Source organism: Parasteatoda tepidariorum, chromosome 2, assembly GCF_043381705.1.
Source record: "Parasteatoda tepidariorum isolate YZ-2023 chromosome 2, CAS_Ptep_4.0, whole genome shotgun sequence".
Taxonomy (NCBI): domain Eukaryota; kingdom Metazoa; phylum Arthropoda; class Arachnida; order Araneae; family Theridiidae; genus Parasteatoda; species Parasteatoda tepidariorum.
In genome coordinates this window covers 45,987,610-46,004,573 of record NC_092205.1, presented here as the reverse complement: position 1 = coordinate 46,004,573, position 16,964 = coordinate 45,987,610, and the positions used below count along the sequence as shown (strand labels likewise).

The window sequence follows — 16,964 nt, the reverse complement described above, 5'->3', positions numbered from 1 at the left end:
TTTCAACTGTATTTAAGAGTAATAGTAAACAGTGCGCATGCGTCGTCATTGCATGCCTTGCTATGGCGATTGCTGCTGTTTTTCTTTTTCTTTTCACTTTCAGGCCAACAAAATCGTCCTGTATATGCCTGAATTGACGGATGTTAACACAGGTGGGCAATGGAAAAAAAAACTTCTGGGAGGGAAAGAAAAAATTTAGATCGCGTGGGAATCAATGCCCAGAAATGTCATCATGCGCCACTAGGACCGCTTCTCTATTACGATCTGCTTCTCCGTGTGTTTCTGAACAGGTCACAATAGGAAAGCGTCTCTAGCCGCGTACGATGGCATTTCTGGGAATGGATTTCTGGGCAATTTTATTCTTTATGATGTGTCCTTACTTCCCAAGAGGTATGTCGCAACACTTGCACGACTCCATGCTATATATAATGCTTTAAAAAAACAGAAAATAGACTAAAAATGTCATTTATAAGGAAAAGAAAATGTAGCTGTTGGTGCAAAATTAATTTCAGATTTGAATTTCTTACTCCCAAATTAGACAAAATCAAGTATTTGCATAAATGCAGCAAAAATCCCCCTTCCCATGTTTAATTTACAATACGTCAAAATTTGAGAAAATAAATTAAAAAAATGAGTTAATGTCTGAGGGCCACTCCGTTTGATAAACTGCCAAAGAATTCGGTTTTATCACTAAACGTGGAGTACATTGGATAATTTTTCGAATCACTACGGTGCGGCAATATTTATTGATTTTCCTGTTTTAATCAATTTGGCGGGAATGTATAAGAACCTTCTAAAATATTGTAGAAGAATTTTAAATGGTTTAATACTAAATTTCATACAGGTTTGATGAAGATTTTAAGCAAGTATACTTCAAAATTATAAACGCGTTTGATGTAAAATTTAAAACATAACTATTATTGAATTTATTTTAGGAACATATAATTAAAAATATAATAAACGCTTGATTTAAAATTTAACAAATATTTCAACTTTCTATTGATTTATCTGAGTAATTAAAATAAGTATTCAAACCTATAAAATCTATCTAATGTATTGTAAAAAGTGCATCGAGTGTGTTGTAGAACATTTTTCTGATATACTTTTTAAAAGTGCATGTATGGGCACGGTACATTGTTATGGATATAATATATTGTTTAGAGTGTGCCTAATATTTTGTAGACAGTGTATCTAACATATCATTCAATATTAAGTTTTAAACTCGTCTAATTCTTAAGTTTAGTCTCGCACAATTAAATGTTTTTGCGCATAATGAGAAACATTTCAAAATAGTATGTTTTTAACTATACTGAGAAAAAATCTATGGCCAATATTACTAGAATATGGTAAAATTTTATGTTTTTTTGGCTCTATGGGAAACCAAAAATTTCGGTAGTTTTTACTGAAGCGCATTGGAAAAATAACGAATAAAATATGACTTTATAATGTTTATTGAATGGTGGAATTTCGTAATTTTATCATGATACTTTAGAGCATGACATAAATTTTTTGGTCAAATTTACTTTTCAGTTTTGTAGTTTTGGTTATTATAACAATAATTTTGAAAACTAGAATTTCCGGTAAACCGTTAGCATATGGCAGGAAAACTTACCAAATGAATGTTTTAAATACCGTATATATTGGTTTTATTAACCAAATTTGCTTATTGGCTGTAGAAAAAATCTGCATTTTCGACATGCTATATGAAAATGCAATTTAAAAACATAAAAAAATGTCAAAAATAAAATAAATTACTATTACTATCAAGACATAGAAATATAAGCTAATAGCTAAATAATTTTCGTGCAAAATGTCTGCAAATAGACTCTTAGTTTCAAGTTTCAATTATGATATCATTCTTAAAATAAATTTATTTATTTTAAGAATTAATTAATTAGCTAAATTTCGAAAAATGTGGGGTTGATAAATTTTTCTGTTTCTTTAAAGTGAATTTTCCATTTTCAAATATCTTTGCACATTTCTTAAGATTATAAAATAATTTCGTTAAGATAACTTGTTACACATTAATGCTATAACTTCTTGATGAGAGTTTAAAAGTACTCAAATGCTTTTAACAAAATTCTAAACGTGTTATACTAGTAGTAACAACCATTTTCAAGATCCTCGAAGCATTCGTGATTTTGGTTATTTAATTTTGATTTGTTCGTTTCGGAAAAAACTCTCCTGTATAGGGTTGGAATGTGTTAAACTTTGTGCTCGGAAAAATATATTTTTTTTAATGCTTATGTTAGTTAAATATAAATTGATTCCTGGATTGCAAACGATTTTGCAATGCTTTGACAAGTATAGCTTAAGTTATAAAACAGACGTTTTCTTTTAAACTTTCCAAACTGCCAAAAATAACTATTTCATAAAAAATAATTTTTGAACAGAAATTGATAACCTTGTGTAGTGATGTCACACTAAATCAGAAATTTCCAACATATATTCAAAAATATAAGAAATTTCAATAATTGTAATATCAATAAATAGCGTTATATATTTTTTCCTCATATTTATTTAATTTTTTACTTCCTACTTGCAAAGAAATAAAAATATTCAGCTATTGTTTTCTTCAAACTTCTATCTTAAGAGGCCTCTATCCTCGCCATCTTTGTTAGGTAATTTTTTTTCTTGATATTTTTTGTACTTAACATACATACTTTAGAATAGATGATATAGTACTATTAAACAGTACAATACCTTTCAAAGAAGGTAGAAAATAAAGGGGTCGCGTTATTAGATAAGGAAAAATAGTGCTTGATAATTTTTAGAACTCGTATTATTTCTAAAGGAATTCTTCCCTTTTTATATTTGGTTTACTATTCATTTTTAAGTTATGAGTATTCCCTAGCTCTGGAGGAATTATGTTAAAAAAAACTTATATTTTCCTTTTTTTCTCTTATTATAAATTTCTCCATTTTTTTGTATTTTAAATTATATTTTTTGTTTCAATATTTAATTGTGGAGTAATAATCCAGTATGGGTAATCAAAAATAAATATTTTAAGTATTTTTTTTACTAACAATAAAATTTACCACTCAAAATTTTCTTTCTTTCAAATTTTGACTTAATAAAAAACTTTAAAGCAACAAAATTGTGCTATTTGCAGTTTTGAGTAATTTAAAAGTACATGTTTGTCAGTTTGTAGACTTTTTAAAATTTAATTTTATTACAGTTTAAACTAATGAAAACTGATATGAATGTCGCTAAAAAATTATTTTAACGCTAATTGCGTGAAAACAAAAATACTTATCAAAAAATAATGCAGAGAACTGTATACTAATTATCTACCCATCAGAAACTGTTGATCGCAGAATTATATTTACGTAATTTTGTCAGAAAAAAATGAATAGACAATCAAAAATATCGCATGGTTTAGATCTCAAATTGTGATTCGGTAGTGGCCTTGTATCTTAGATTTATCCAAACATACTGCAAAATAGGATAAATATCCATCATCAGTTAATCTGAGGATATTAAATAAAAAGGATGAAAAGCATATTTGGAATTTTCCCTCTTCTATCCCTTCGATATTTAAGTTCGATATTAAGTATCCACCCCTTCGATATTTAAGTTTGGTCGGAAGAGGAAGGACTTTTTAAGCTAAAACTAGAAAAAAATATTAACAGTAATTTATTCCTGGTAATTTTAATATTTTTACTTACTCATCTGCACCAGGACCCAATAAATTACCCTCTGGTGCATAATCCCAGTCAGTTTCTACCGCACCTATGTAAATAGTCCTCGTTGGACGATCTTCGTCAGGTATCCTTTGAGTTTTGACATAACATAAAGAGACACATACCACAAAAACATATCGGCATAAGATGGAATAAGTCAACTGAACACCATGCATCGTAATGTCTTACAAATTCTTTTGATTATTACTTGAAGTTACTCTAATTTGTTCTGAACAAGCGCACTTAGTTGAACAACGCGAGATTTCACTGTTTGATGTTTCACTGGTTGCGTCTTCAGATAAAAAGAACAAACTCATTGCGAGTTAGCCTGCCTAAACATTCTAAAGAATTAATTTCAGTATTCTTGTGCTGTATTTATGGGTTAACCTACATAAATGATAAAGTAGTTATGTAAGAGGATTACGGGTGAATTTCGTCTCAAATTTCTCAACCAGCCTTGATAGAAGCAGTTGTTTTGAAAAGTAGAGTTGTTAAAACACTTTACAATGGAAATACTGATTTATAGGAGATTTAGAATATGCTAATGCTACTAATCTTTGTATTTCTAAATATCTGAGTGAAAGTTTTGAAAAACAAATTTATATAAGTGTTTCTATTTCTTTTATTCGAATATCTTTGATACCATGACATATCGCGAAGCAGAAGAGAGAAAAAATTGGATCCTGTTAATTTTTTAAAATAAGCAAGTGATACAGCTGAAAATGTTACAAACGCTGTTATTATGCATGGCAATTATTTTTATTTTTGCTAAAGTTATCCCCTGAATTAAAGGACTGAAATGTGGTTTTGGAAGATCGATGTATTTAAACCTAAATTTATGCAATGTTTTAATAGACGGATTATGGGCTAGAGTCCCCTTGTCTTCTAGCTAACTGTGGGAGGTTTTCGTGGCTTCTCTCTCCATGTAACATGAATGTGGGTTAGTTTCATCGAAAAATCCTTCGAGATGGCAAATTTAACAAAAGTTTAATCTAGGAGTTCCCTTGTCTTCTGGATTCGGTTTAAAATTACAAGGCTATAGAATTGAACATTGGTAGTCGTAATCTCTAATTTGGGTTGGGTGTTCAACCTTGGTTTTAAAAGCAAGACTTATTGCCTACTTCATGTGAATGTTACCATTTTTTGGAAATTTAATTTTTACATTTAACTTTAGATTTCCACACAAATTCATCTCGAACTACAGATTTTATTGGTCAAGTAATAAATATAATAAATTATACTGCTCTGTAAAAATTCAGCTTCAAATTACGGTATGAAGTACTGGCACTTTGGATGCATCTTTCGTAAAATCTCTTTTTATCGTAAAATATTATACTCTAATTTTTACAGTAATATTTACATAAATAGAGCGATTATATGATTTTATGGTAATTATTATTGTAAAAATTGCGGTATATAGGATTCTTTGTTCCGTAACATGTTCCTGTAAAAATGAATTTTACCATAAAAAGTACCGGCACCCTGTGTGACGGTACTTTTTACCGCAGTTTGATCTGGAATTATTTACAGTTTATATCTGTTATAACATTTGCTAAATAAATAGAATATCAATTTCAGATGTTGGTATGTTACAGGTACTTATTCTCTTTTTTTTATTCGAGTTCTAGCAATAGTTTAGTTAAGTATTATAAAATTAATATTTCTGAGTTTTTATTAAATAAATGAAATTACTTTTATTAAAATATACATTATTTTTCAAATAATATGCTAAAGTATAATGACATCTAAAAACAAAGCTAATTTCTGTTTATCAGTTATAACAGTCTCTTTTTAATCATAATTATTTAAGGTTACATGTTTAATACATAACTACAAATGCATAATGTATGGCTAAGGTCAAATACTAAATGCAGCTAGACTTGAATATTTCTCTTTATGTATTTTTAACGAAGTATTCTCTTTTTATATCTATAAATTTTAGTTAGTTGCAATAGATTATCTTGAGGAAGTGATTTCTTTTTAGGTTCTAGTTATGCTTATCACATCAATACTCGTTCTCGGCTTCAGGCCCAGACATGGAGTATAGAGAGAGTTATTACATGGTTTGGTTGGTTACAGCTTTGGAAGTCAGGTATTGCTTCCTCAATAGTGATGACAGAAAATATCCTCAATTCTAGATGGATCATGGATTTTAGTTTCATTATCGCGGTTTATCTGAGATAGTCCTATGATATTTCTTTCCTGTGACGACAGCTACTGAATTTCTCTAAAAAAGTAATATGAATTTATCCTTAACTTTGAATCATGAATTTGGCACTAAATTTTAGCACTTCTAATAATAACATTTACTACCTTAAAGAGGACGCTATACTACAGGAGTCACCCTTCATAAGACATTCTCTTTCAATTATATTAGCACTTTCGAATTTAAAGTATAGAAAAAAATGTTCAGATAAACCAAGATAGACAGACCAAGAAGTTTCAATAGTATACATTTTTACTAAAATGTCAAATTGCAAACATATTATGACAGTATTACTTATCCTTTTCCTGCGCAGTAGCTAATATTACCGTAATATGATTGCAATTAATATTTAGAAAAAATGGTTTCAGCACACTGAGAAAAAACGTGTCGTCAAAACTACCAGAATATGGTAAACTACGGTAATAGAGCCAGAAATACGGTAAAAATTTCTGGCTCTAAGGGAACATCGAAAATCTCAGTTACTTTTACCAAAACTCTTTAGTAATGATTTTGGAAAAATTAACAATAAAATATGGTATGATTATTATGGGGTAATAAGAAGTAAAAGTTTAAAACCAAAATTTCTGGTAATCCGTTACCATATGAAAGGAAAAATTACCAAGTGAATGGTTTAAATACCATATACTTTGGTTTTGTTAATCGAAAGTAAGTTTTTTTTCTTCTTTTTTTTAACCAAAAATATCATTGTCATACAGTTCGATAATATTACCCGATTTTTTTCTCTGCGCATTTAAAACTTCATATTTTACATACTCTTTATTTTAACAAATTTTTTTCTGTAATTTAAATTTTAAAGTTACTAAAATAGTTACCAAGCAGAGTTTCGCATGCGCTATACCATCTTCCTAAACTAATTACAGTGATAAATGCTTCGTTAAAAATGATAAAGTAAACTTTTGTTTAAGTCATTATTTTAATATAATGTGAATTCAGTGCTTTTCTAAATTATACAATTATCTGATGAATAATCCTTTTTATCACAATTTAATAAATAAAAATACAAATCATATTTATTTAATATTTACTTAATTAAAGTGATTCAGTAATTTTACCTCAAATATTACAGTTAAAATTATGGTATATCTGATTTTTTGCCGCAATTGAATCCGTATTTTTTTTACAGTGTGTTCAAGTTTCAAGCAAGCGAATAAGAAACAAACATTTATCTTAAGAGTTAATTTTATTGACAATAGAAAATACATAGGTATCTAAACCAAGTAATACTAGAAACAAATATAAATTACATAATCATGTGTTTTAATTCTCAAAGAGCCCATGTGAGCATCAAAACTCTATTTTTGATGCTAAACTGGACTCAAAGAATTGAAAAACATGATACTTCTAACATACACTCTCATACAATCATATAAAATATAAATAAACACTGTAGTGAAATCTCAAGCAAATAATCTGCTTCATATGTACTTTTTTACAATGTCTACATAAAACTTCATTTTCCAATTCAATTGCAGTATATCATAAGTAGTAGCGACAGTACAAAGAGGAGTATTGTACAAACTAAACATAACTGTACTATTTAAACTTGACTTTGTGAGACTTATTACAGTAATAGAGATTGAGGCTGATATATTTGGCACATTGAGATACATACAAAAAGCTGAATTTTTAAAGTTAAAACTGGTTCGATTAGCTTCGGTTATTTAAATTCGCATATAAAAACTTGCATATAAAAAGTCTGTATCTCAGTAAGACTAATCAATATTATTTTACCCAGGACTGTAAATTTACATCAAAAAGGACATACTGAAATGTTTAATTAGGTAGAATTATTTTGACAGAATAAAAGATTACAGATTTGCACTTTAAAATTGTTACTTTTAAAATTTTTAAGAATGTGGCATTAAATTTCAAACAGTTTCTATTTTTAATGAAGCAAAAAAATGAGCCTGGAATGTTAAAAATGCGTAGCATTGCTTTCAAATAAACTTATAGTCCTTTGTTTTAAATTTATTTAGAATAAAAAAATAAATTTAAAATAAAGATATAATAATAAATATAAATTTTGAGTTAAAAAGGTGAGTGTTTCTTTGGTATAACTTCTATGTCAGTAAACACAGAGAGTAAAAATGTCACTTATTATTAGCTTCATGAATTTATTCTTAATATTTCTACTTTTATTCTACAATATTTTGTGAGTATATAATATTTTCATGTGAAAGAGCTAGCGTTTCACACAAGCTGATTTTGATTAAAACTCTTACTAATTTCTTTATTAAATATTGAGCTTCATATTAAAATAAATATCAAACTTATACACGGCCTTTGAATTCAAAAAATGTTGCAAAATAAATACATATATTTTCAAGGATTAATTTTTTAATTTGCATTTACTGTATGCATAAGAAAATATATACAAGAATAGTTTTATGAGTAACAAGCTCCTAATATAAATATTTTACATATTCACTTTACGTTGAAAAATTGAGTCAGACTAAATTTCTGAAACACTATCGCATTTTCTTATTTTGAGGTAAACAGAAGACGGTTTCAAAAGACAGATGCTGTGTTCAATCACTTTGACGTAAAAGTCCCCATGTGTTGAGAGTTTTTCATAAAAATCAGCATTTAATCTCCTATTAATTTTGCTCAAGTTTGTAAAAAATAATCCATATTAGTAATTTATACAAATATTATTTAAGAGTTAGTTGTGTCAGCGCTCCACGGTGTAGGTGACCGCCATGCCCGCTCTCATATGGTCGTCTACGTGACAATGCAGGATCCATGTACCAGGATTATCCATAATCATTTCTACCGTTTCAAACACACCAGGGAAAAGGTAAACGACATCAGAACGTCGAGTACTGTCTGTTCGACGTAGGAAGGTCTGACCGTGGAAGTGAGCAGTGTGCATATCTACTTCTGTTCCCATACCTATGAGATACCATGCAGCCAATGTGTTCCGCCTTGCAACAAGACCATCCAAAGATCCATACAGTCTACCATTCACAGCTGTAAAAAAATAAATGTCGATGATTTAATAATTTTATATACTATTTATTTTGCTAATTTAGCGTAGATTTTTTTTATTAGCAAAACCCTTGAAAATACTATTAAATAATGTGTTTTTGATCTCGATGCAATAAAGACAAAGAAAAGTATATCATAAGAAGTAAAAAATAGCTTGCTATAATACTGATTATTATGCTTATAATTTAGATATCATGATTAAGAAATCATATCGTTAAAAAAACGAGCTTTATTTACCGGGAAAAAATTCAAGTAAAATTACTGAGCTGTCTGATTACGAAATATTTGGTAAAAGAAAACATGATTCTGGTTAAAAAAACGAAAATACATAGTACTATGTATTTACTTATTTGTATATATGTATATTTGTATATTTATATATATATTTGTATATTTATATATATATTTGTACTTATATGTAAATACTTATTTACTATTCATTTTATATGTTTCCCATTTATATAGTAACGGTATACCAGAAATTCTTAGTTTTCAAAATTATATTTATTATTGTCACAGATTTTGTAAATAAACATATGACAAAAAAATAAATTTTACCGATTGAATGGTTTTTATGCCATGCGATAAGGTATCACAATAAAATCACCAAATCTTACCACATTAACCAAATTTTATCACATATTATAAAACCACATTTTATTGTTAATTTTACGAAAATCATTACCAATGCGCTTCGGTAAAACTTATCGAGCTTTTCGATGTTACTATAGGGCCAGAAACACGATACATTTTATCATTATTTTTTTCTCAGTGCAAAAAATAAGTTAGTCAATAATATTAATTACTCTGCTTAGAAACCAGACATTCTAAAAATTGTGAGATTTAAGGAAATATAAGCTATAAATGTTATCGTTTATCTAGACAAAATTAAATTTTTTTTTTAAGTATTTAACATAATTTAAAAGGAATATGATTGGTACAGAAATGGGTTACATTTTATTTGTTGACTGGCTGATAATAATAGCTTGAGATGAGTAGGTTGTTGGGGTAAACAGAACCGCTAATCTGTTATACTGCAGATCAGTTCCTTATCTTTCTCTGCTAAAGGGTTCACTCATCTTCGGAAGTCTGGGTTACTTAAGGAGGCATATGCTACAATTTTACTGCTAATATTACACCGAAGAGCCATTATATTATGACCACCGTCCATCTATAACAATGAGCTCGCCCAGGTTTTCATTGTTTCTCGCCCAGGAACAATGTTTTCGTTGGGCACATTAGAACCCATAATCCTCATAGAACAATCCCTGACGTCTGTAAGCTACTTGAACATAGTTGCAGGCCAGAATCACCCATTCATGGCAGCAGTTTTTCCTGTGGGGGATGGTGTTTACCAACAGGATAATGCACCATGTCATTTGGGTAGAATAGTCGAGGAACATTCCAGTGGCTTTCAAGTCATGTTTTAGCCCCCCAATTCACCTGACCTTAATCCAATAGAGCATTCGTGGTCCTACTTGGAGAACCAAATTCGTGCTGCCACGCTACCCCCTCGCAATGTGGAGGAATTGCAGGACCAGTTGGTGAGTGCTTGGTACCAGACACCTCAGACTACCTATCAGCACCTTGTGGAATCAATGCCATGGCGGGAGCTAGCAGTTTTGAGGGCTAAAGGTGGTCCTACATGTTATTAGCAGGGTGGTCATAATGTAATGGCTCTTCTGTGTATAGTTTAATTAATAACATAAATATTTTATTAATCTTTCAGTTATTAATTCACTCAGTTATTAATCCTTCATTTTTAATTTCAATGATACGTTATCTGGCCACTGGACTCCCGATTGTTAAGGTGGGGAAAGCATAATGGTGTGGAGGTGTTTCTCGTGGTATGGCCTAAATCCATTAGTTCCTCTGGTTGGAAACATGAACTCTGAGATGTATGCGAACATTCTGAACAATGCTGCACTATCAACTCTATGATAATATTTCGGGGAAGGCCTATTTCTTTTCCCAGCAGGATAACTGCTCCATTGACACATCGAGGCTGATTTAACGAAATGAATGTCCAAACACTGGACTGGCTTTCTCAGAGTCTCGATCTAAATCCCATAGAACCCCTTTTGAACGAATTGGAGCAAAGATTACGTGGATAGTCAAATAGATCACCCTCACTGCAAGCCTTCACTTCAGCTACGATGAAAGCCTGGAAGTCAATTCCTATGGTCACCTATCAAAAACTTGTGGAAGTCTTCTGAGTCGTGTGCTGGTAGTCATTGATGCAAAAAGGGGAGCAGTATCATAATAATATGTGCCTCAGGAAGCTCTAAGTTCATGCCACTGGGTGTCCGGACACTTTTGGCCAGACAGTGTCTAATGCAGTGTTTTAAAAAAAGCATTCAGTCAGATGTGCCGTCTAATGTTCTGACAAAGCAAGTTGCATATTTTTTTTTGACTTAATGTGCAAAATATATAAGATTAAATTTATGTATTATATCACTTCATTATCATTTAATACAGTTTCTGAAAAAAAATAATACTAGGCTTAAAATTTAGTGCACTCAAAGTGATTTAATTTTATTACCTAATTTAAGAGCATAGTAGAAACACATGTTGAGTCTCATTTTGAAAACCAATTAATTCTCGTGGTTAAAACATGTTATAATCGGCAATGAGCATACAACATTAATTTACTATGTTTAGTCTTGAGATAAGGTGGTTTTAAATAAAGAATAACTTTGTTTTAGCAGATTATTAACAAATATTTGTGTAAGTTCGTGATTCGTTCTCGCTTATTTCGTGCTGATCTCATTGTGAACGTGGGACACCAGTCCATCGATCAATTCTTACAAGGCTATTACAGTCTTATTGAAATAGCATTACCGACGCATTAAAAATTGTATTGTATCTCACTGCTGATACTGCTTGTTTTATGATTTTATTTTTCATTTACCGAACTTTTAAGCAGCACCTTGTACATAATTTTGCAAAGTATGGTTAAATTTTAAGCACTTATCGAATGTTCTACTGTATTAATATTGTTTAGCTTACCGTGCATTCTGTTACTTAAAATGAAACCAGGATCCAAAGGATTTACTGTTTCCGGCCTGGTGGCATACTTATAAGTATTTTCTTGGATGTACCAACTTCTATTCTCATCGAAGATGGTAAATAGAACAGCAAATTCATGATCTAAATCTCTTCGTCGTCCTGTAATGAAAGGAAAGAATTTTTAGCTTCTGAATAATAATCTTTTTTTACGCAACCATTAAAAGTCAGTTTATAAAATATACTAAAACTAATAATTCGAAATCATGAATTTATTTTTTCTTACGTTATCCTTTTTATGTTACTGTAATTATTACATTGTTTATTTTACGTCTATTAATATTAAGCTATTTTAAGTACTCAAGATTAGATTTTCTTCTAAAGAATTAAATTTTTTGTGTAAATAAGGAACATAAATGGTAAATAATAATTAAAAGAAAACAGTTTAACTTCAGTTTTAAATTTCCTGTTTTATGTCATACATAAACTAATTAATGTTATCCTTTAATATATATAAAGTTCAAATCTTTTAAATATTATTCCTTTATATTTATAAAGTTTTAAACTTTTCGTGAGCAGAGCTAATATCTTTTTACGCTTTAGTTCACCATTTTCCCAGAGAATGGCAGATAAAGCCTTCCAATAAGCATAATTTTGTATTTTCAGCTATGGTGCATTTAAAGAAACTAATTAAAATAATATATTACCTTTGTAGGAAGTGCTTGGCTTGCATGTAATCAAATGACCAACAAGGCCATACTGAATTTTAAGCCCACGAAGAACAGTTAAAGCCATTTCTGTCTGGGGTTGAAACGGTTTTAACTAAAGAAGTTCTAAACCTTTCGTGAGCAGAGCGAATATCTTTCTATGTCTTGTTTCACTATTTTCCTAGGAAATTGAAGATATAGCCTTCCAATACGCGTAGTTTTTATGTTAATATCGATAAATATCTATAAAGTTTTAAACTTTCTAATGTTACCCACAAATATTTATAAAGTTCTTGACTTTTTATGAGCAAAGCGAATTTCTTTTAACGCTTTATTTCCNTTAAAAGTCAGTTTATAAAATATACTAAAACTAATAATTCGAAATCATGAATTTATTTTTTCTTACGTTATCCTTTTTATGTTACTGTAATTATTACATTGTTTATTTTACGTCTATTAATATTAAGCTATTTTAAGTACTCAAGATTAGATTTTCTTCTAAAGAATTAAATTTTTTGTGTAAATAAGGAACATAAATGGTAAATAATAATTAAAAGAAAACAGTTTAACTTCAGTTTTAAATTTCCTGTTTTATGTCATACATAAACTAATTAATGTTATCCGTTAATATCTATAAAGTTCTAATCTTTTAATTATTATCCCTTTATATTTATAAAGTTTTAAACTTTTCGTGAGCAGAGCGAATATCTTTCTATGCCTTGTTTCACTATTTTCCTTGGAAATTGAAGATATAGCCTTCCGATACTCGCAGTTTTTATATTAATATCGATAAATATCTATAAAGCTCTAAACTTTTTAATGTTACCTAAAAATATTTATAAAGTTCTTAACTTTTTATGAGCAGAGCGAATTTCTTTTAACGCTTTATTTCCCTATTTTCAAAGAGAATTGAAGATATATATATAACTTTTCTATATGCCTAGTTATGGTGTATTTTGAGAAACCTATTAAATTATATTATAGTTTACCTTTGGATGTCAAAGTACCAGGCTTGCATGTTATTAAAGGACCAACAAGACCAGAGTTGGTATCCTTCACAACATCCACAGCTGAATAGTAAGCCCATGAAGAACAGTTGAATCCATTTCTTCCTGGTCCAGCTCGTTCTGGTACTGGCCACTCATAAACATGTGTGTCACCTGGAGCCACTGGTTCTTCGTCTTCACCCAGAGCATCTGCGTAGGACTCGTACTTTTCTAACAAGACTCCGTGGGGATGGATATTGTAGGGTCTTGATGCCAAGTTCTTGAACACAACTCGAATGAGATCGCCAACTTCAGCTTTGATGTATGGACCAATGAGCTCCAAATGCTGTTCATCTCTTCCTCTCGGTTTCATGTGAGTAAAAGAGGAATCAGTGAATTCTCGGAAGACTGCTTTTTTGTATATTCTGCCAATACGTTGTGGCCCATTCTCTACAAATGGTCGACTTTCTCTGGAAAAAAAAAACGAAATCAATGACGGGTCAATGTCATAATGCATGCATGTCATTCAAAGAAGTTTTAAAAATCCTGAAACATTAATAAACTGTTCTGTTAAAATAGTTCCTGATAGTTCTGTTAAAATCCTGAAACAATAATAAAACGCAAATTTGCTACAAAATTAGCAAAGTACCAAGTTGAACCTTATCATCATTAAAATTAATTCTTAATAAACTTAAGTACAAGATGTTATGGTTTAAAATGTGGGAAAAATATTTAATTTTACACCTTGTTAAGATTGTAGGAATTTTTAAAAAAAGCAACACTAGAAAAAAAGCATGGTCAAAACTATCAGAATATTGTGAAATTTATTTGGGATTTATGGGAAAACCAAAGCAGCTCAGTAATACTTACCAAAGTGCTTTGGTAATGATTTAGGCAAAATTAACAATAAAATATGGCTTTATAATATGTGGTAAAATTTGGTTAATGTGATACAATTTGGTAATTTTATCATGATACCTTGGAGCCGGGATGGACAAACTTTTTTGGTCGAGGGCAGAAATCGAGGAAAAAAAGTTTAGTGGGCTAAGAAAAAACTTCAAAAAAAAAAAGATATACAAGTTTTAATTTAAATATTTAATGATATGAATGAAAGCGCGATTTCATTTTTAGATGTTCCTGATATTGAGGTTCCAAGTGAGATGCACTTATTTTACGGAACGAGGCTAAACGTTTGCTAGTCTATTTCTGAAATGATTTCTCTTAAGGTTCATAGTTGAAAACACTTGTTAACATTTGAAGCAAACATAGCACTGATTTAGATATTTAATTTAGGAAACTAGCTTTTGTTAATGGTTTGTGAAACTCAAACTATGGCATATTTAAAAACAACTGTTTCAGATGACGCTAATTTACGGCTATTCTATGAAGAACTTCTGCTTTCAACATTTTACCAATTGAAGCTGTATGTGCTAGCTATATCCATCAATTATGTAGAACAGAAATAGAGAAAGTAAAAAGGTCATCAATACTTTGTTAAAAAAGAAAGAACAAAAATAGCTTTAAACGAAGTAGACAAGAAAATGGATGTATATGTTTATATTCGCCACGGATCGGCAAGTTAAAATTCTATCCGCGGGCCTGATGAAACCTTTCGGCTGGCCACAGTTGGCGCTCGGGCCGTAGTTTGCCCATCCCTGCCTTAGAGCATGGAATTAAAATTATTTATATGTTTAAATTTATTTTTGAATTTTTCACCAAATGTGAGGTAATAAGAACGATAATTTTGAAAATCGGAATTTCCGGTAAACTGTATCACCATATGAATGGAAAAATTATCATATGAATTTTGTATGTATATTTGAATTGTATATTTTGGTTTTATTAACAAGAATTATTGTTTCTCTTGCCTGAAATGTCATTACCATACAGCACCATAAATTTGCCAGAATTTTTTTTCTCAAGAAAACAAGAAAGGATTGTGATTTAACCAAGTTTAATATTCAAATTGAATATGTATACAAAACTTGATTTGAATCTTTTGAATAGTTTCTCAGATACAGCAGTTTGAAAGTTTAAATATCAATAATATCATTAAATTTAACTTGCTTTCTATTAGAAACTTTTCCCAAACATCTATCAATTTATTATCATCTATCTTTCAAAAGTTTTTAAGCGTATTGATCCATTATATTGTTCACAAGTTTATTAATTTAGTAAAGTGTTGAAATTAACCATAATACTGTGTAAATAAATACTTTTTAAACTTGATTACATAGTGCTATGATTATACTTGAAATGAAACATAATTTAGTTTAACGCCTTATTATGCTGTCAGCTAATTTGCACGGTATTAATGGTCCAGGGTGCCGATATTATTGTTCATACGGAACCCGTTTTCTGAGAATGTATGTATACAACTATGTAGTATTTGGAAATCTAATAATTGAAAAACCATATTGAAATTGCGAAATTAGTAAGTACTAAATAATTTTCTAATAATTTATCCTTTACACCATAAAAATAAAATTTGTCATCTTATCTTTTCGCTTATTCTCATTGGACAGGAAAATCACATGATATGATCGTTAATAAACACAAGAGGTTCAGATTATCTTATATTCTAATCAGCATAAAATTGTAAAATATTGATCCTTTATTCAACTGTATTTGCATATAATAATTTTTCATCTCTTCCTAATATTATTCTCCACTATTATTATGCTTTTGATTTTGATTATTATTTGAAATTAAAGAATCACATCTTAAATCAGTGTTACTTTTTTACAAAAATATTCTTATGATCTCACCTTATTGCTCATCAGTACCACCCACACATTAAGCAACAATTTAAAAATAACTATGTGATAAATAAGTTATATTTTGCAGCATTTTAAAATTTTTGCAAAACTGTGATGTGTCAATAAAAAATTATAAAAAGTAATAGATTAATAAATAATAAAAATAATTAAAATAATAATAAAAAAAAATAATAAAATAATTATAAATAAAAAATAATAAAAATATTTATAAATAAAAAATAATAAAAATAATTATAAATAAAAAATAATAAAAATAATTATAAATAAAAAATAATAATTTTAAATTGTATAGTGGTATTACGAATTAAATTTTTGCACTATTGCTAAACAATATAAGTGGCAAAAATGTTTAACGAATATTTAAAAAAACTAAAAATTAAGTAAGAATTTAAAATACAAGCTTATGATGAAGTTCCGATAGTATTCGAACAAAAAATTAAAGTTTAAATCTTATCTCAATAGAGAAATCTGTGGAATTAAATGTGTGTCAGTAAAGTAAAAAAAAAATCGGGTTCGTTTTATTAATTAATTTTGTGAGACAATCTGTTTATCGTAAATAAATAAAAATTATTACGTTGCAATCGTGG

General features: G+C 29.3%; 2 protein-coding genes and 1 long non-coding RNA gene across 6 annotated transcripts in view; 1 reads left to right on the top strand and 2 right to left on the bottom strand.

The window, feature by feature from the left end:
- The window catches only part of LOC107453698 (hephaestin-like protein), a 38,252-nt gene extending 34,218 nt beyond the window's left edge, over window positions 1-4,034 (bottom strand). The window contains exon 1 of the mRNA XM_043038979.2: window positions 3,669-4,034. Within this exon, the coding sequence (XP_042894913.2) occupies window positions 3,669-3,859 (191 nt within the window). The 5' untranslated portion in view covers window positions 3,860-4,034. The remainder of the gene's footprint in view (window positions 1-3,668) is intronic.
- Window positions 4,035-5,673: 1,639 nt separating this feature from the next.
- LOC139424995 (uncharacterized) lies at window positions 5,674-16,325 on the top strand. The gene is made up of 2 exons (XR_011636146.1): window positions 5,674-5,918; window positions 13,596-16,325. It is a non-coding gene; the product is annotated as an uncharacterized lncRNA (long non-coding RNA).
- Window positions 7,072-16,964, bottom strand: part of LOC107453699 (hephaestin-like protein) — a 96,100-nt gene continuing 86,207 nt past the window's right edge. For all 4 annotated transcript variants that reach the window (XM_071177539.1, XM_043038978.2, XM_043038977.2 and 1 more), the window contains exons 13-15: window positions 13,601-14,067; window positions 11,908-12,066; window positions 7,072-8,880 (exon numbers count right to left, since the gene is read on the bottom strand). In XM_071177539.1, the coding sequence (XP_071033640.1) occupies window positions 8,582-8,880; window positions 11,908-12,066; window positions 13,601-14,067 (925 nt within the window). In that variant the 3' untranslated portion in view covers window positions 7,072-8,581. The remainder of the gene's footprint in view (window positions 8,881-11,907; window positions 12,067-13,600; window positions 14,068-16,964) is intronic.